The following is a 21,933-nucleotide window of genomic DNA, read 5'->3' as shown; positions in this document are numbered from 1 at the left end:
TTGCACAACCTAGAAGAAATAAATAAATTCCAGGAAACATATAGCCAACAAAACTGAAGCAGAGAGAAATAGAAAATTTGAACAGACTGATTACCACCAATGTAATTGAATCAGTAATCAAAAACAAAAGGCAAAGACCAAAGAGGTTCAGAGGTGAATTCTAGCAAACACTTAAAGAAGAATTAATACCTATTCTTCTCAGGTACTTCCAAAAAAATAGAAGAGGAAAGAAAATGTCCACATTCATTTATGAGACCAGCAATACTCTGATACCAAAACCAGATGAAATCACCACAAAAAAGAAAACTACAAACCAGTATCTCTGTTGAACATATACACAAAAATCCTCAACAAGACACTAGTAAACAAAGCCCAACAATACAGTTTAAAATATTATACATCATAATCAATGTGATTTAATCCTGGGATGCAAGGGTGGTTCAATATTTGCAAATCAATCAATGTGATATCACATCAATAAGAGAAAGGATAAAAAATATGATTATTTCAATAGATATAAAAAAGCATTTGACAAAATACAACATCCATTATTGACTTAAAAAAATACTTCAACAAAGTAGTTCTATAGAAAACAAACCTCAAAATAATGAAGGCTGCCTAGGTGGCTCAGTGGGTTAAGCCTCTGCCTTCAGCTCGGGTCATGGTCTCCCAGTCCTGGGATCGAGTCCCGCATCGGGCTCTCTGCTGGGCAGGAAGCCTGCTTCCTCTTCCCTCTCTCTCTCTCTCTCTGCTTGCCTCTCTGCCTACTTGTGATCTCTCTCTGTCAAATAAATGAAGTCTTTAAAAAGAAAAAAAAAAGAAAAAAAATAATGAAGGCCTTATATGAAAACCCTACAGCAAACATACTCAATTGGGAAAACCTGAGCACTTTTCCCCTAAGATCAAGAACAAGACAAGGATGTCCACTCTCATCACTCTCATTCAGCATAATACTGGAAGTCCTAGCCACAGCAATTAAACAGTAAAAAGCAGTAAGAGGTATTCAAATTGATAAGGAATAAGTAAAAACATCGCTATTTGCTGATGATATGATATTATATATAGAAAACCCTGAAAATCCCACCAAAAAATACTAAAATAAATGAATTCAGTAAAGTTGCAGGATACAAAATCAATGTGCAAAAATCTGTTGCATTCCTAGACACTAATAATAAAGCAGCAGAAAGCAAAATTAAGAAAACTATCCCATTTACAACTGCACCAAAAACAGTAAGATATATAGAAATAAACTTAAAAAAAGAGGTTGAAAAAACCTATACTTTGAAACCTCTAAAACACTGATGAATGAAATTGAGGACAACACAAGGAAATGGAAAGACATTCTGTGTTCATGGGTTAAAAGAATAAATATTGTTAAAATGACTATGGACTCTGAAAAACAATCTGAGGGGTTGAAGGGGCGAGGGGTGGGAGGATGGGGGAACCAAGTGGTGGGTATTAGAGAGGGCACGGATTGCATGGAGCACTGGGTGTGGTGCAAAAACAATGAATACTGTTATGCTGAAAATTAAAAAAAAAATAAATGTCTATACTAGCCAAAACTAGGTTTAATATAACCCCTATCAAAATACCAACATAGGGTGCCTGGGTTGCTCAGCTGGTTAAGCGTCTGACTCTTAGTTTCAGCTCAGATCATGATTCTCAGGGTCATGACATGGAGGCCTGTGTTGGGTCTGAATACTCAGTTAGGAGTCTACTTCTTTGCCTCTCTCTCTGCCCCTACCCCCTCTGGGTGCTCTCCCCCCACTTTTCCTAAAATAAATAAATAAATCTTATAAAAAATGTCAACAGCATTTTTCACAGAAGCAGAGAAAACAATCCTAAAATTTGTATGTAACCACAAAGGACCCCAAACAGCAAAAGCAACCTTGAAAAAGAAGAACAAAAATGGAATTGTTACATTTCCAGACTGCAAGTTGTGTTACAGAGCTGTAGCAATCAAAACAGTATGGTACTGGCATAAAAGCAGACTCATAGATCAATGGAAAAGAAAAGAAAACCCAGAAATACACTCACAATCATATGGTCAATTAATCTTTGATAAAAGAGGTATGGATATGTAATGGGTAAAATGAAGTCTCTTCAATAATTGTGGCTGGAAAATCTGAACAGCAACATGCAAAAGAATGAAACTGGATGACTTTCTTTCAACCATATACAAAAATAAACCCAAAATGGATGAAAGACCTAAATTTGAGACCTAAAACCATAAAAGTCCCAGAAGAGAGCACAGGCAGTAATTTCTCTTACATCAGCCATATCAATGTTGTTCTAGTTATATCTCCTGAGGCAAGGGAAATAAAAGCAAAAATAAATGATTGAGACTACATCAAAATAAAAAGGTTCTGCACAGTGAAAGAAACAGTCAACAAAAGTAAAAGGCAACCTACTGAATGGGAGACGATATTTCCAAATGATACATCCAACAAAGGGTTAGTATCCAAAATATATAAAGAACTTAGACAACTGAACATCCAAGGAACAAATAATTCAATTTAAAAATTAGGCAGAAAACATGAATAAACATTTTTCCAGAAAAGACTTCATAATGTCCAACAGATACATGAAAAAATTTTCAATATCTCTCATCATCAGGGAAATGCAAATAAAAACCACAATGAGGTATCACCTTACATCTGCCAGAATGGCTAAAATGAACAACACAAGAAACAACAGGTATTGGCATGGATGTGGAGAAACAAAGGGGAACAACACTCTTGCACTCTTAGTGGAAATCCAAAGTGGTAAAGCCACTCTAGAAAACAGAATGGAGGTTCCTCAAAAAGTTAAAAATAGAACTACACTATGATTCATCAATTGTGCTACGAGGTATTTACCCAAAGAATACAAAAATACTAATTCAAAGGGATATATGCACCCTGATGTTGATAGCAGCATTATCTACAATAGCCAAATTATAGAAAGAACCCAAGTGTCCATCAACTAATGAATGGGTAAAGAAGGTGTGGTGTGCACACACCAACACCCACACACACACACAGGAATATTATTCAGCCATAAAGAGGAATGAAATCTTGCCATTTGCAAAAACAACGATGGAGCTAGAGAATATAATGTTAAGTGAAATAAGTCAGTCAGAGAAAGACAAATACCATATGATTTCACTCACTCATATGTAGAATTTAGGAAACAAAAGAAACAAGCAAATGGTAAAAGAGAGCATGAGAAAGCAAGAAACAGACTCTCAATTATAAAGAAAAAACTGATGGTTATCAGAGCGGAGGGAGTGATGTATTAAATAGGTGATGGGAAGTAAGGAGTGCACTTGTAATAGAATTGTTGAGTCACTATATTGTACACCTGAAACTAATACCACACTGTATGTTAACTATACTGGAATTAAAATGAAAAACTTAGTAAAAAAAAATTGTAACATACAATCTGAAAAATACTCTACACTATTCTCAATAAATATTCACAAACTAAATATACCTATGTAATCAGCACTCATATAAAAAGCCAAAATATCACCACCGCCTTTAAAGTTACCCTTAGGCCTAACTTTCTCACTTATACCCTCACTCTTAGGTAACCAGTATCCTGGCTTCTAACACTATCACGTATTTTTGCCTGTTTCTGAGCTTTATATAAATATGTACATACAGTAGGCAATCTTTTGTGACTAGCTTTTTTCCCCTGGACCTTATATCTGTCAAATTCAACCATGTTGTTTTATACAACAGGCCTAGTTCATTCATTCTTATTAGTGTAAAATACTGTGATTTTATCAAAATGTATTTATCCATTAAATTGTTAGTAGGCATTATTAAACTATCTTTATAAATTTTTTCATAGCAACCCCACAAAGCTGGGTTCAGAGTACATAAAATAGAAAGAGTACAATTTATGGAGTTACAACTATCCAGCTGAAACTTGTTTGTTAATAACTTTCTGTCCTTGGACAAGTTATTTGGCCATTATGGGTCTTGACTTCCTCATCTGTAGGAAGTGGATAATGATGCTTAATTGAGATAACATAGAATAAGTACCTAGTATGTGATAATTATTATTATTATTTTTTTAAGATTTTTTTTATTTATTTGTCAGAGAGAGAGGGAGAGAGAGCGAGCACAGGCAGACAGAATGGCAGGCAGAGGCAGCGGGAGAAGCAGGCTCCCCGCCGAGCAAGGAGCCCGATGTGGGACTCGATCCCAGGACGCTGGGATCATGACCTGAGCCGAAGGCAGCTGCTTAACCAACTGAGCCACCCAGGCGTCCTGTGATAATTATTATTATACAGCATATAAAGTATTTGATGTTGGCTTGAAAATTACTTACGGACTACTGTCAAACAGCTTAGCTCTTGAGCACATTAAGTACTCAACTCTCCCTGCTGATACATTATGGGGCCATTGAAACTCAAACAAGGGATGTGGGGATCTGAAATTCAAACTGTAGCTTTTCAAGGTTATTTTCTCCTGCTTCCCTTCTCTCTGTCCCACACATTTGGGATCCAAGGCAGACTAATACCCTTGGCTTCACCTACTCTATCAGGGTGCATTCTGTTCCATCTTTATTTTTTCAACATTATCTATCTCCAGAACAAGCCCTTTTCCTAAAGTTCTTTCTATGATCTCTGTTCACAGAGAAAAAATAACAGTAAGACTGGCAACCTCATACATTATTGTCAATGCCTACTTGCCTGACAACTGTTGGGTGAGAACATACTATATCATAGCTTCCACACAAGCTCCAACTCTCAAGAAAGCGGGTTAAATGCAGATTCAGATGTCTTAGGCCATTTGGCCCTTATTCTTACCAGAGAATACACAGAGGCTTGATTCAGTGACTGTTCTTTGGCAAGAGCATCCTTGAAAAAGAACTGAAAACATAATACTGTGGGCAATTCTGACAAGCCCCCAAAAATATGAATCAAAGGGTACAAATACTTTCTCTGTCATGTGTCTATGGTGGATGACTAAGTCTTTCTTCTACCATCTCCAATGGGCAGCCCAGCATTCTACACTGCAGGATGAAAGACCCATTATGAACAGAACTGGACTGAGTTTGGTTTGTCCTTCTTTGACCTTGGTGCAGGAGGTTCAGGGAAGTTGAATGGTGGTGATAAGGGGAACAGTGGTAGGAAGGGTTCTGCTAATCAAGTAATAGCTAAAATATACACATGGGAAACTACTCACAAGATTTTCATGTGCCAGGACTTTTGAGAGGTGAGAGGAATAGAAGGAGTTAACCAAATAGGAATCTAGAGTAGGTAGACAAAAAACCTCTAAGCCTAGTAGACAAGAAATTAGGAGAAAAGGGTAAAGAAAGAGATCATCCTTGATCTATCCTAGCCACCAGAAATTAATATTCATATTAATCCAATATAAGAAATGTGAAAATTCATGGACTTGCATCTGAGAAACTTGAGTTCAAATCCTGGATTTGTCACTTGCATTTCCCACTATAAAATGAGTTTCATAATAATCACTGACAGGATTTTATTAAGGCTACAGAGTAGAATAGTAATGTGATCAACCCTACCAGTGAATAGTGAAGGTGTGGCTAACAGGATTTGAGGGTTTAAAGGTAGTAAAGGAAGACAGAAGTGTCAATATCTCTGTCTTACAAAGCCACAGTCAAAAGTTGATTAAGTAAGAAACAGGGGTTAAGTATATCATTTAAAGTAACAGAGATAAGCAACAGAAGAAGTAAAAGGATGTTATAGTTACCAAAAATTTAAAGTGTTAGAATAGACAGTTGGGCTTAACAGGATGTCTAGTGGCCAGTAAAATGGTAGTCATGGCCCATTATCAAGAAACTTAGAAATCTGTATTGGCAGTACTCCAAAAACAAAGCCAAAGGAAGCCAGATCACATCAGATGGGCCCTAGACAAAGAAGGCCAGAGAGCCTGACCAAGTAAGGGAGAAAAGGCATGAAACCCTGCTCCCAAAGAAACCCCCTCCACAAATAACAAATATTCTACCCCTTAGTTAATAAATGTTAATAAAAGATAGAGACCCCAAAGTTAGCACAGCTCTTCCTTGAGCTCACCAGCTCTCAGATCTCTAGTGTATTATCACTTTAATAAACTCTTCCACTTGCACCACTCACCCACTGTGTCTGATCCATCCTTGAATTCTTTCTTGTAATGAAACAAAGAGCCTCTGGCAATAACCCAGAGATAGGCTGGGAGGAGGTGTCTGGGTCTGGGGGGGGTCTCCCCTGTCCACCCAGCAACAGAAGGGGAGGGAAAGAGAGATGTAAGCAGTGATCTCCTCTATTCCTAGCAAGACAAAATAAATAATTTCTCAAGTAGATAATGCAAACAGCAATAAAAGCATTTTTTTTATCTGAAAGTAACCACCAAAAGAATATAAATGGTTAAAAATGTGTGACTTTGAGGAGTGAGGAAAGAATGAAGACTGTTGAGGTTTTTAATAGATCTTATTGCATTATTTTATTTTACATTTTTGTGCAAGTATGTGTTGTTTTTAAGTTCAATTTTTGCAGTGGAAAAAATAAAGACTTTTTTCTCAAAACTCAAGAGCTGTAAAATTAGTCTGATTACATTGCAGATGACACACTAACATCCACCGAATTGCCTAAGTATCCTAACTACCATACAGAGACTAGAAGACATACCCTATTTAATTGGAAAAGACAGACCAATCAAGTTTTAGAATAAAGAGGTGGTTTGCAAATTTTTTAGCTAATAGAGTCCTATTCAAAAAAAACATTGCCCCAAAAGTTCACTATATAAAACAGATCCTAGAGAAACTGCTCTGGCTAAAGTAGGGAGTTAGGAGCCCTACCAGCACAATTGCCCCTGGGGAAAAAAGTCCTCTGATCGAGAGGATACCTGTGACATCATCTGGCCCATGATTCTATGCTTGGGAAGCCTACCATCTAAGGCATTTAGTAGCTATTATATAACAAAAGCTGGTATCCAAGGCATGACAGAAAGGCTAAACAGACAGAGAAACTGTTGTCTTTGTGAAATATCTCAGTTACAAAATGGCCTTTTGAGATTCTGATTACTGAAAGAGCCTGTCCACTGGGACTCAGTCAGCCAAGTTGACCTGACAACAGAGTTCATTAGTCTGCAAATGGACTCTGCAAACAGAGTAATTTGCATTACCCAGCAAAATTCCTAACCAATAGCTCAAAATTTATTATAGGAGCCAGAGGAGAAGAGTATTATTTGAATATTATACATCAATAACCACCATGCATGTCCCAACATTTTCCACAGATTTCACCCAAGACATTTATTATTTCAGTAGGTACTATCATCAGTGTCATTTGAAAAGGCTAATCCTCTTTAAACAACAAGATGAATTTATTCCAAATATGACCCCTCTTAGTTCCCAACACTCTCGGTTATTTGTCCCCAACCTTTTTTTGAACTTCCTATGACAAAAAGACATCTCCCACATCCTGCAGAGCCAGAGACACAAATCTAGTGACATGAAACCTCTCCATATACCAGTAGTCATGTGGGAAACATTCATTGCCACTATCTTTCTCTTCCTGTCTCACTCATTAACTTCTCTTCTTGTGAATTTTTAATCAGCATAAGATCATCACCAATTGGACAATTTCATGGAGAGTATTCTATTCTCTTTGTTTTATAGCCAATAAAAATGATAATGATGAGGATGATGAAGATGATGATAACAACAACAGAAAACACTAATATGTATTACACGCTAGGTGTTATTTGAATAATTTTATATGTTAACTAATTAATTCTATATCTATGTGTATATGAAATGCCTCCTTCCTGTTGATTTTGAATCCAGAGAACCTATGAAATGGCAGAAGCTTTCTACCAAAAGTAAATACTTGGACCTAAATATGAGACCTGAAACCAAAAATCTCCTAGAAGACAGTATAGACAGTAAACTCTTTAACATCAGCCAACATTTTCCTAGATATATCAACTTGGGCAAGGAAAACAAAACCAAAATTAAACTACTAGGGGAGGGAGGCAAGATGGTGGAAGAATAGGGGAACTCCTTTCATCCGGTCCCTTGAATTTAGCTAGATAACTATCAAACCATTCTGAATACCCATGAATTCAGCCCGAGATGTAAAAAAAAAATTGCTGGAATTCTACAAACAGAAAAGTGACCACTTTTGCAATGTAAGAGGTATAGAGAAGTGAACCTGAGGGGATATATGGGGAAATAAATGTTGGGGGGAGGGAGCATCTGTAAGCCAGCTACTGGAAACTGATATAGCCCCAGAGTGCCAAATTGAAACCTTTAGAAGTATGCTCCAGTGAGAAATGTCCCTTCCTTAAAGGTGCTCACGTGGTGAAGCAGGGCAGAATGCTAGCTGGGACACTGTGACTGTGGTCTCAGGAACCCAGGGGTCACAGAAAGAACAGGGGTCCCTGAGTTCGCAGAGTTCCTAAGCATTGGAATGGGGAAACTGGTTGCAGTCAGCAAGCCCAAGAGGAGGCTGTCGGCTCGGTTTGCCATAAACCCTGAACTGTGTGCAGCACTATCAGGTGACCACTTTCCCTGTGGGGCCCTGAAAGGGGCAGAGACCCAGCAACCATTCACCTTGCTCCAGGAAGGGCATCATAGGTGCATGCAGGACTGGGCGACTGCTCTCTGTGTGGGGAAACAAAAGCAAAAGTGAACTACTGGGACTTCATCAAGATAAAAAGCTTCTGCACAGCAAAGGAAATAGTCAACAAAACTAAAAGTCAACCCACGGAAAGGGAGAAGATTACTTGCAAATGACACTACAGACAAAGGGCTGGTGGATAAGGTCTATAAAGAACTTACCAAACTTAATACCCAAGAAAAACAAATAATCCAGTCAAAAAATGGGCAGAAGACATGAAGAGACACTTCTCAAAAGGAAACATACAAGTAGCCAACAGACACCTGAAAAATGTTCCACATCACTTGACATCAGGGAAATACAAATCAAAACCACAATAAAATACCACCTCATACTAGTCAGAATGCCTAAAATTAACAAGAAAGGAAACAACAAAAGTTGGTGAGGACATGGAGAAAGGGGAACCCTCTTATACTGTTGGTAGGAATGCAAGCTGGTATACACTCTGGAGAACAGTATAGAGGTTACCCAAACGTTGAAAATAGAGCTACCCTACAACCCAGCAATTGTACTACTAGGTATCTACCCCAAAGTTATAGATGTAGTAAAAAGAAGGGCCACAAGCACCTCAATGTTCATAGCAACAATGTCCATAATAGCTAAACTGTGGAAGGAGTTGAGATGCCCTTCAACAGAGGAATGGATAAAGAAGATGTGGTTCATAGATACAAAGGAATATTACTCAGCCATCAGAAAGGATGAATACCCACCATTTGCATCGACATGGATGGAACTTGGGAGTATTATGCTAAGTGAAATAAGTCAAGCAGAAAAAGAAAATTATCATATGGTTTCCCTAATATGTGGAATATAAGGAATAGGGCAGAAGACCATAGGGGAAGGAGGGAAACCTGAATAGGAAGAAATCAGAGAGGGAGATAAACCATGAGAGACTCTGGACTCTGGGAAACAAACTGAGGGTTGCAGAAGGGAGGGGCTGGGAGATGGGGTAACTGGGTGATGGACATTAAGGAGGCATGTGATCTGATGAGCACTGGGTGTTATACACAACTAATGAATCATTGAACACTACACCAAAAACTAATGTTAGCTAATTGAACTTAAGAAAAAAAGAAAAAAAAAAGAAGATGCGGAATATATATACAATGGAATATTACTCAGCCATCACCATTTACATTAATATGGATGGAACCAGAGGGTATTATGCTGAGCAAAATAAGTCAATAAGAGAAAGACAATTATGACATCGTTTCACTCATATTTGGAATGTAAGACATAGTACAGAGAATCATAGGGGAAGGGAGGGAAAACTGATGGGAAGTCATCAGAGAAGGAGACAAACCATGGGAGACTCTTAACTATTGGAAACAGGTTGACAGTTGCTGTAGAAGAGGTGGTGAGGGGATGGGGTAATTGAGTGATGAGCATTAAGGAGGACACACGTTATGATGAGAACTGGGTGTTATGCACAAATGATAAATTACTGAACACTAAAAAAAATAAAATATTGGGATGACACCAAAATAAAAAGCTTTTGCACAACAAAGGAAACTATCAACAAAATGAAAAGGCAACCTAGTGAATGAGAGAAGATATTTGCAAATGGTATATCTATAAGGAGTTATTATTCAAAATATATAGAGAACTTGTACAACTCAGTATCAACAAGCAAATATCCAGTTAAAAAATGGATAGAGGACCTAAAGGGTCATTTTTCCAAAGAAACAGTTGGCAAACAGTCACAAGAAAAGATGTTTAACTTCACTAATCATCAAGGAAATGCAAATCAAAACCAGGATGAGATACCACCTCACACCTGTCAGATGGCTAAAATCAGCAACACAGGAAATAACAAGTGTTGGCAAGGATGCAGAGGAAGAAAGGGGAACCCTCTTGTACCGCCGCTGGGAATGTAAACTGGTACAGCCACTGTGAAAAACAGTATGGAGGTTCGTCAAAACTTCAAAATTAGAAATACCATATGATCCAGTAACTCCACTGCTGGGTGTTTACTCAAAGGAAAAAAAGAGCACTAATTCAAGAATATATATGTAGCCCTATATTTACAGCAGCATTATTTACAATAACCAAGATATGAAAGCAACCCAAGTGTCCATTGATAAATGAATGGTTAAATATAGTGATATATATTACTCAGCAATAAAAACAGAATGAGATCTTGCCATTTGTGACAACACATATGGACGTAGAGGGTATTATGGGAAATAAGTCAGATAAACACAAATACCATATGATTTCACTAATATGTGCAATCTAAGAAACAAAACAAATGATCAAATGAAGAAACAAACCGGCCAAAAAAGAGACTCTTAAATACAGAGAACAAACTGGAGGTTGCCATAGAGGAGCGGGGTGGGGGAATGGGTAAAATGGATAAAGGGAATCAAGAAGTACAAACCTTCAGTTATTAAATAAATAATTCAACTGTAATTACTTTGTTTAGTTCAGTGTTACCAAATAGAAATTTAATGCAAGCCCTATCTATAACTTTTACCTTTCTAGTAATCATATTAGGAAAAGGAAATAGAAACAGGTGAAATTAATTTCAATGATATATCTCATTTTACCCACTGTATCCAAAATACCATTTGACATTTTACATTTGTCACGCTGTCTTCAAAAACATACTATATAGCACAGTAAATTCTGACTAAACAATTTCTACTACTGAATAGATGCACATTTAGTTAATTACCCTTAGAATCTCACACAGAAGATTAGATAAGAATTATTTATCCATTGTTTTTGTAGTACATATGAGAAAACTGAGGCCAAGAGAGAAGTGTTATCTCTCATAAGGACTTTTTTCCCCCTTGGGATTCTTGTGGGAAAAATAATGGCCTACATTTCATACTATTTGCATCATTTCTGCTAAAAATATTTTCCTGGAGAATTGAATTATTTATTATGAAATACTGGACATGTGAGCCTGCTTTATTAGAAAAGGTGATTCCTTGAATTGGAGCATATAAAATTGGAGTTATTTCTCAGAACATGCAGTCAGACGAAATTGGACCCTGCTGCAAAGGTTTTTTTGTTTCTTTTGCTTTATTTTTCCTCTAGACTCAGAGCTTTTGGATTACTTGGCAAATTGAAGTAGCACATCTAATTGTGGTATATGTTGTGTATGTTGCCTCTAAAAATTGAATGAGTAAATTGAAGTAGCACATCTAATTGTGGTATATGTTGTGGTGTACGTTGCCTTCTAAAAGCAGAAGAGATCAACTTAGCATTGCCCCTCTTAGCAGGCCATGTTAAGTGGATGGGTAACAAGGAATCCCCCCCTATTTTTAACTTTTTTAAAAAGTAATCTCTATGTCTAACATGGGGCTTGAAATCATGACCCCAAAATCAAGGGTCACATGATCTACCAACAGAGCCAGCCAGGTATCCCCAAGGAACCCTTTAACCATTAAAGTTTTCCATTGAGTATTACCAAGATATGTACCTGCAGTGGCTCCATCTGGACCTGCAACCTGGGATCCAGGGTGTTTCCCGCCCCCTACACACACACTTACAACCAAGAGAAATGAATTCAAATCCAAGCTCTGCAACTTCCTGATTGAATGACTTTAGACACCACACCTCACCAAATCTTAGTGTCCTCATCAGTAAAAAAAGGACAGTAAGTTCTACTTTACAAGGTTCAAATGAGAACATACATCTATATTTGTAAGGGCCTAGCAAAGCACATACCACTCGCTACCAGTTAAGTCACAGAGCCAACTAGCAGCAGTGCTGGGTGTATCAGTCTAGGCCTAATCAAAAGATAAAAACCACTATACAAAATTATTAAACTACAAACTTACTAAACTAAAAAAAATACTAACTATAATATATAAGGAAATTCTTTACAGTACCCTGAGGCTGAGGGAAGGCACCCAAGGAAGGGCAAATTTGGATGGGGCTCCAAACTCATTGGAAACAGTGTGATTTAAGCAGAGCAGTTAGCTTAAATTGGTTTGGCCTGGTGGTCTAGAGTTGCTACGTAAGTAGGAGGCAACTCTCCAGAGTGCAGGTGGGGAGCAATCAGCATCCAGTGGAGTAGGAATAGAGAGAGAATGGGAATCTTTTAGGTTACCAGCAAGCCTCATTGGAACCTCCTAAGGAGCAAGCATGCTGTATGGGGGCTGGCAGAGGAAGTAGGCAGCAGCAGCTCCCTTATAAACCTTCAGTCAGCAGGTGGGAAAGGGGAGGGAACTAGAGGGAAGCTGGGGGTTGGAGGGACAGAACAAGTGGATAGGTGTTCAGGGAGAGACCTAAATTGAGAGACCTGCAGATAAGTTATCTATTGCCAGGCCAGGCAGAGGCTTCAAAGTCACGGAGCAGCCATGTACTCTAGATGTATGGCTGGGTCAGAGACCACACCAGATAGCTCACTCCTGTACTGACCCCCACTTTGCAGCAGTTGGAAACTACAGGAGAGCCCCTTCTTCCTACAGTATCCCTCCAGCACCCTCCACTGAGAAAGTTTAGCAGCTTGATCACTGTAAAGGAGAGATGCTTAAAGGAATTCCGTCCATGTTCACTGAATAGGTACTGAGAAGTGTTGGAACTGATAGGCAATAATATGAAAACACACAAGGGTAGACCACAAGCTGCATTTTCTAGTCCTTAGTTCACTGTTCTTTCTATTACCCTAAATTTTACTACCAGGATAATTCTAGACAGTTTCTTAAAAACAACACTCACACTGAGAGTTGGTCAATCTCCTTTTAGGTGTGCAAATTGACCCTATGGTAAAGAAATAGAAAAAAAAAGGCTGAAACGGAGTCTGTTTCTTCATTGAGATAATGGATATTATACATCCTACTTCATAGGTTTGCTGGAAGAATTAAGGAAGACAACATATGTAAAATCCTCAGCACAGGCCTGGAACATAGGAAATAATAGAAATTTGTTTCCTTTCTTTCAGAGGACATGAGGTCAACATGGCAGCATATTCTTTCCTTTCTCCAAATCTCATCCAGGAGTGAAAGTAGACTGTGTGAGGATTTTCACATTATCTATCCTTCTTCATACTCTTTATTCATTGTTACTTAATAACTGTCACGTCACTTAACTATTTTCATAACACACTTCTGATTTTAAAGGTTCTTCTCTCCTTCAATTACATATATTTTCCAAATTAAGTACGTATGTTAATGAGAATCCAGATATACCAAGTAGAATCTAGAAATGCTGGGCTATCCAGATTAACTCATTTAGCCTGGATGCCACTCAAATAATGCCCAGGTCAAGATGACTGATGACATCCAGCAGTGACATCACATCCACTAATCTTGTCTTTCCACTTTCCTCTCTGAACTTGCTATGATCAATTGAAACTGCTTGTCACAATATTCCAAATAATAACCAGATGGTGTGTTCTCACTCCTTTTTAGGACCAGATGCTTAGTCAAGATGCTACATTTAGTTCTGGAAGACCATCTAGGTTATATGTTGCATAGATATTGAAGTTCACAAAATAGGTCTATACCTAGCTGAAAAGAATAAATTTGACAGTTTTCATACCTTTTTATGAGACACTGGGGAATCAGATCCATGAGTGATCAAGCTGGAAATAATCTGAAATTATCTGGCACAGTACTGTCCAGTAGAAATTTCTACAATGATGGAAATGTTCTATATCTGTGCAATCCGACATCGTACCTCTACTAGCCACATGCAGGTACCGAGCACTTGAAACGTGACTAGCATGATTGAGAAACTGAGTTGTAAATTTTATTTTATTTATATAGCTATGGGTACCATATTGGACAGTAAATATCTACACAGTATGTCTTAATGGAAAGAATGTAGGATTTGAAGATTAAAAAAAAATCCTAACGTCTAAATGCTGGCTACTGTCACTAACTATATAACTTTGGTCAGGTTTTTTTTATCTTCCCCAAATCTCAGTTGCCTCATTTGTACACTGTGGAAAATACCAGAACTTCACACAATTGCTGTGATTAGAGAATGACTGTAAAGCATGTAGCCCAGTGCTTAGCTAGCACATAGTAAGTGCCCTTTAAATTATGCCTATTATCAAGCTTCTCATTTGACAGATAGAGAAATTGAAGCTCCAAAAAGAAAAGAGACTTGTCCATAGTTGTACAGCTGGTTGGAAACACTTTATCAAAAACTAATGATGTATTGTATGGTGACTAACATAACACAATAAAAGATAAATTAAAAAAAAAAACCAGGTGAGAGGAGTCAAGATGGCGGAGAAGTAGCAGCCTGAGACTACCTCAGGTAGCAGCAGATCACCTAGATAGCTTATCTAAAGATTGCAAACACCTACAAATCCAACGGGAGATGAAGAGAAGAAGAACAGCAATTCTAGAAACAGAAAATCAACCACTTTCTGAAAGGTAGGACTGGCGGAGAAGTGAATCCAAAGCGACGGGAAAATAGACCGCGGGGGGAGGGGCTGGCTCCTGGCAAGCAGCGGAGCAATGGAGCACAAAATCGGGACTTTTAAAAGTCTGTTCCGCTGAGGGACATCACTCTAGAGGCTAAACCGGGGTGAAGCCCACGTGGGGTCAGTGTGGCCTCAGGTTCCGCGGGGTCACAGAAGGATTGGGGGTGCCTGAGTGTCACAGAGCTAGCAGGTATTAGAACGGGGAAGCCAGCTACAGAGACAAAGCAGAGGAGTGAGCTCACAGCTCGGGGTTACCTTGAACCAGTCGCAGGCTTGGTGAGCTCGGAGCGCGGCCGGAGGTCAGGCAGACGGGAGTAAATGGGCGCTGATCTCTGAGGGCGCACTGAGGAGTGGGGCCCCGAGCTCTCGGGTCCTCTGGACCGGAGACCGGGAGGCCGCCTTCTTCATTCCCGCCCTCCGGAACTCTATGGAAAGCGCTCAGGGAACAAAGCTCCCGAAAGCAAACCAAGCGGATTACTCAGCCTGGCCCCTGGTAAGGGCGGTGCAATTCCGCCTGGGGCAAAGACACTTGAGAATCATTACAAAAGGCCCCTCCCCCAGAAGATGAACAAGAAATCAAGCCAGGACCAAGTTCACCTACCAAGGAGTGCAGGTTCAACACCAAGGAGAGCAGCGGAATTCCAGAGGAGGAGAAAGCAAAGCACAGAACTCATGGCTTTCTCCCAATGATTCTTTAGTCTTGCAGTTAATGTAATTTCTTTTTTCTTTTTCAATTTTTTTCTCTCTTCTTCTGCTAATTTTTTTAACTTTTATCCTTTTCTTTTTTAACGTTTTTAACTAGTTTATCTAATATATATATATATTCTTATCTTTTTTATATTTATTCTTTATTCGTTTTCGTTTTTTGTTTCTTTTCATTTTTTTTTCTTTCTGAACCTCTTTTTATCCCCTTTCTCCCCCCTCACGATTTGGGATCTCTTCTGATTTGGTTAAGCATATTTTCCTGGGGTCTTTGCCACCCTTATAGTATTTTACTTGCTTTTTCATATACTCTTAAATGGACAAAATGATAAGGCTGAAAAATTCACGACAAAAAAAAAGAACAAGAGGCAGTACTGAAGGCTAGGGACCTAATCAATACAGACATTGGTAATATCTCGGATTTAGAGTTCAGAATGACATTTCTCAAGGTTCTAGCTGGGCTCGAGAAAAGCATGGAAGGTATTAGAGAAACCCTCTCAGGAGATATAAAAACCCTTTCTGGAGAAATAAAAGAACTAAAATCTAACCAAGTTGAAATCAAAAAGCTATTAATGAGGTGCAATCAAAAATGGAGGTTCTCACCACTAGGATAAATGAGGCAGAAGAAAGAATTAGCGATATAGAAGACCAAATGACAGAGAATAAAGAAGCTGAGCAAAAGAGGGACAAACAGCTACTGGACCATGAGGGCAGAATTCGAGAAATAAGTGACAGCATAAGACGAAACAACATTAGAATAATTGGGATTCCAGAAGAAGAAGAAAGAGAGAGGGGAGGAGAAGATATATTGGAGAGAATTATTGGAGAGAATTTCACCAACATGGCAAAGGGAACAAGCATCAAAATCCAGGAGGTGCAGAGAACCCCCCTCAAAATCAATAAGAATAGGTCCACACCCCGTCACCAAATAGTAAAATTTACAAGTCTTAGTGACAAAGAGAAATTCCTGAAAGCAGCCTGGGAAAAGAAGTCTGTAACATACAATGGTAAAAATAAGAGATTGGCAGCAGAATTATCTACAGAGACCTGGCAGGCCAGAAAGAGCTGTCATGATATATTCAAAGAGCACTAAACGAGAAAAACATGCGGCCAAGAATACTATATCCAGCTAGGCTATCATTGAAAATAGAAGGAGAGATTAAAAGCTTCAGGACAAACAAAAACTGAAAGAATTTGCAAACACCAAACCAGCTCTACAGGACATATTGAAAGGGGTCCTCTAAGCAAAGAGAGAGCCAAAAAATAGTAGAACAGAAAGGAACAGAGACAATATGCAGTAACAGTCACCTTACAGGCAATACAATGGCACTAAATTCATATCTCTCAATAGTTACCCTGAAAGTTAATGGGCTAAATGCCCCCAGTCAAAAGACACAGGGTATCAGAATGGATAAAAAACAAAACCCATCTATATGTCGCCTACAAGAAACTCATTTTAAACCCGAAGACACTTCCAGATTTAAAGTGAGGGGGTGAAAACAATTTACCATGCTAATGGACATCAGAAGAAAGCAGGGGTGGCAATCCTTATATCAGATCAATTAGATTTTAAGCCAAGGACTATAATAAGAGATGAGGAAGGACACTATATCATACTCAAAGGATCTGTCCAACAAGAAGAACTAAAAATTTTAAATATCTATGCCCCTAATGTGGGAGCAGCCAACTATATACACCAATTAATAACAAAATCAAAGAAACACATCAACAATAATACAATAATAGTGGGGAACTTTAACAGTCCCCTCACTGAAATGGATAGATCATCCAAGCAAAAGAGCAACAAGGAAATAAAAACCTTAAATGACACACTGGACCAGATGAATATCACAGGTATATTCAGAACATTTCATCCCAAAGCAACAGAATACACATTCTTCTCTAGTGCACATGGAACATTCTCCAGAATAGATCACATCCTCGGTCCTAAATCAGGTCTCAACTGGTATCAAAAGATTGGGATCATTCCCCGCATATTTTCAGACCACAATGCTCTGAAGCTAGAACTCAATCATAAGTGGAAATTTGGAAAGAACCCAAATACATGGAGACTAAACAGCACCCTTCTAAAGAATGAATGGGTCAACCAGGAAATTAAAGAAGAATTGAAAAAAATTCATGGAAACAGATGATAATGAAAACACAACAGTTCAAAATCTGTGGGACACAACAAAGGCAGTCCTGAGAGGAAAATATATAGCAGTACAAGCCTTTCTCAAGAAACAAGAAAGGTCTCAGGTACACAACCTAACACTACACCTAAAGGAGCTGGAGAAAGAACAAGAAAGAAACCCTAAACTCAGTAGGAGAAGAGAAATAATAAAGATCAGAGCAGAAATCAATGAAATAGAAACGAAAAAAAAACAATAGAACAAATCAACGAAACGAGGAGCTGGTTCTTTGAAAGAATTAATAAGATTGATAAACCCCTGGCCAGCCTTATCAAAAAGAAAAGAGAAAGGACCCAAATAAATAAAATCATGAATGAAAGAAGAGAGATCACAACTAACACCAAAAAATACAGACAATTTTAAGAACATACTATGAGCAACTCTATGCCAACAAATTTGACAATCTGGAAGAAATGGATGCATTCCTAGAGACATATAAACTACCACTACTGAACCAGGAAGAAATAGAAAACCTGAACAGACCCATAACCAGTAAGGAGATTGAAACAGTCATCAAAAATCTCCAAAAAAACAAAAGCCCGGGGCCAGATGGCTTCCTCGGGGAATTCTACCAAACATTTAAAGAAGAACTAATTCCTATTCTCCTGAAACTGTTCCAAAAAATAGAAATGGAAGGAGAACTTCCAAACTCATTTTATTAGGCCAGCATCACCTTGATCCCAAAACCAGACAAGGATCCCGTCAAAACAGAGAACTACAGACCAATATCCTTGATGAACACAGTTGCAAAAATTCTCGCCAAAATACTAGCCAATAGGATTCAACACTACATTAAAAGGATTATTCACCACAACCAAGTGGGATTTATTCCAGGGCTGCAAGGTTGGTTCAACGTCCGCAAATCAGTCAATGTGATACAACACATTAATAAAAGAAAGAACAAGAACCATGTGATACTCTCCATAGATGCTGAAAAAGCATTTGACAAAGTACAGCATCCCTTCCTGATCAAAACTCTTCAAAGTGTAGGGATAGAGGGCACATACCTCAATATTATCAAAGCCATCTATGAAAAACCCATCGCAAATATTATTCTCAATGGAGAAAAACTGAAAGCTTTTCTGCTAAGGTCAGGAACACAGCAGGGATGTCCATTATCACCACTGCTACTCAACATAGTACTAGAAGTCCTAGCCTCAGCAATCAGACAACAAAAGGAAATTAAAGGCATCCAAATTGGCAAAGAAGAAGTCAAACTATCACTCTTCGCAGATGATACGATACTATATGTGGAAAACCCAAAAGACTCCACTCCAAAACTGCTAGAACTTGGACAGGAATTCAGTAAAGTGTCAGGATATAAAATCAATGCACAGAAATCAGTTGCATTTCTCTACAACAACAACAAGACAGAAGAAAGAGAAATTAAGGAGTCCATCCCATTTACAATTGCACCCAAAACTATAAGATACCTAGGAATAAACCTAACCAAAGAGACTAAGTATCTATACACAGAAAACTATAAAGTACTCATGAAAGAAATTGAGGAAGACACAAAGAAATGGAAAAATGTTCCATGCTCCTGGATTGGAAGAATAAATATGGTGAAAATGTCTATGCTACCTAAAGCAATCTACACATTTAATGCAATCCCTTTCAAAATCCCACCATTTTTTTTCAAAGAAATGGAACAAATAATCCTACAATTTATATGGAACCAGAAAAGACCTCGAATAGCCAAAGGAATATTGAAAAAGAAAGCCAAAGTTGGTGGCATCACAATTCCGGACTTCAAGCTCTATTACAAAGCTGTCATCATCAAGACAGCATGGTACTGGCACAAAAACAGACACATAGATCAATGGAACAGAATAGAGAGCCCAGAAATCGACCCTCAACTCTATGGTCAACTCATCTTCGACAAAGCAGGAAAGAATGTCCAATGGAAAAAAGACAGCCTCTTCAATAAATGGTGTTGGGAAAATTGGACAGCCACATGCAGAAAAATGAAACTGGACCATTTCCTTATACCACACACAAAAATAGACTCAAAATGGATGTAGGACCTCAATGTGAGAAAGGAATCCATCAAAATCCATGAGGAGAACACAGACAGCAACCTCTTCGACGTCAGCTGCAACAACATCTTCCTAGGAACATCGCCAAAGGCAAGGGAAGCAAGGGCAAAAATGAACTATTGGGATTTCATCAAGATCAAAAGCTTTTGCACAGCAAAGGAAACAGTTAACAAAACCAAAAGACAACTGACAGAATGGGAGAAGATATTTGCAAATGACATATCAGATAAAGGGCTAGTGTCCAAAATCTATAAAGAACTTAGCAAACTCAACACCCAAAGAACAAAGAATCCAATCAAGAAATGGGCAGAAGACATGAACAGACATTTTTGCAAAGATATCCAGATGGCCAACAGACACATGAAAAAGTGCTCCATATCACTCGGCATCAGGGAAATACAAATCAAAAGCACAATGAGATATTACCTCACACCAGTCAGAATGGCTAAAATTAACAAGTCAGGAAATGACAGATGCTGGCGAGGATGCGGAGAAAGGGGAACCCTCCTACACTGTTGGTGGGAATGCAAGCTGGTGCAACCACTCTGGAAAACAGCATGGAGGTTCCTCAAAGTGTTGAAAATAGAACTACCTTATGACCCAGCAATTGCACTACTGGGTATTTACCCTAAAGATACAAACGTAGTGATCTGAAGGGGCACGTGCACCCGAATGTTTATAGCAGCAATGTCTACAATAGCCAAACTATGGAAAGAACCTAGATGTCCATCACCAGATGAATGGATAATGAAGATGTGGTATATATATACAATGGAATACTATGCAGCCATCAAAAGAAATGAAATCTTGCCATTTGCGACGACATGGATGGAACTAGAGGGTATCATGCTTAGCGAAATAAGTCAATCGGAGAAAGACAACTATCATATGATCTCCCTAATATGAGGAAGTGGAGATGCAACATGGGGGACTAAGGGGGTAGGAGAAGAATAAATGAAACAAGATGGGATTGGGAGGGAGACAAACCATAAGTGACTCTTAATCTCACAAAACAAACTGAGGGTTGCTTGGGGGAGGGGGGTTGAGAGAAGGGGGGTGGGGTTATGGACAATGGGGAGGGTATGTGCTATGGCGAATGCTGTGAAGTGTGTAAAGCTGGCGATTCACAGACCTGTACCCCTGAGGATAAAAATATATTATATGTTTATAAAAAATAAAAATAAATAAATAAATAAGCAATAAATAAATAAATAAATAACCAGGTGCCAATTCCAGCTTTTTTCACTTCTTTGAATAGATTATCTTATATATATGAACCCTCCTCATCCTTAAAGAGTGAAGAGTTGTAGCCCAAACTACTCAGCTATAAAAAATGTCTCATATATTTGGAGAAAATGTACCTTGGTGAAGCCTATTTGCTCCTTCCGAAAATTTTCCAGGGGTTTAATCAGCAAATCACTAGCATTGTGTACCTAGAAAGAAGAAAGAACACATAAAACAACTTTCAGTTTAGAAAGGATCAGATTCAAGTTTCCTTGTTACTAAGGCATTAGCATGTAATACATCAACCTGCAAGATGCAAACCAATTGGCGTTTTTTTTTTTCATTGTTGTTACTGTCTTTTTTCCCATATTGGTCTCTTAAAATCAAATGTTTTTTGAGAGGAAATGAGAGAAGCAACACTGGGGGCATTTCTCTGTAACTTACTAGTAGTCTGATCATTGATAAATATCTATAGCCATGTCCAGAAACAGATACAGGGGGCCTGAAGTATATGTGGAAAAGAGAAAGAGAATGGAAAATGTATGAAAATACCAATTGCACCAAGTGCAAACCATTTCATGGGAGGTAAATGAGTTAGCAATAATAGCATCAGGATAAATCTCAGGATAAATTGTTTCTGGTCCTGCCAGGGTATGTCATAAAATTAGAACATTTTCTTCAGAACTTAAGAGTATCTTATAGCATCACAGAGAGCACTGGATCAGTCCTTCAAACTACCTATATTTGCTCCAAAGCTGATAA

The 21,933-nt window shown here is 38.4% G+C and overlaps 1 protein-coding gene across 4 annotated transcripts in view; it reads right to left on the bottom strand.

Moving 5' to 3' along the window:
- Positions 1 to 21,933, bottom strand: part of OPHN1 (oligophrenin 1) — a 559,535-nt gene that overhangs the window by 328,830 nt on the left and 208,772 nt on the right. For all 4 annotated transcript variants that reach the window (XM_047715714.1, XM_047715717.1, XM_047715716.1 and 1 more), the window contains exon 5: positions 21,309 to 21,380. In XM_047715714.1, the coding sequence (XP_047571670.1) occupies positions 21,309 to 21,380 (72 nt within the window). The remainder of the gene's footprint in view (positions 1 to 21,308; positions 21,381 to 21,933) is intronic.

Source organism: Lutra lutra, chromosome X, assembly GCF_902655055.1.
Source record: "Lutra lutra chromosome X, mLutLut1.2, whole genome shotgun sequence".
Lineage (NCBI taxonomy): Eukaryota > Metazoa > Chordata > Mammalia > Carnivora > Mustelidae > Lutra > Lutra lutra.
The sequence above is the reverse complement of the archived record's forward strand: the minus strand, read 5'-3'. Positions and strand labels throughout refer to the sequence as shown.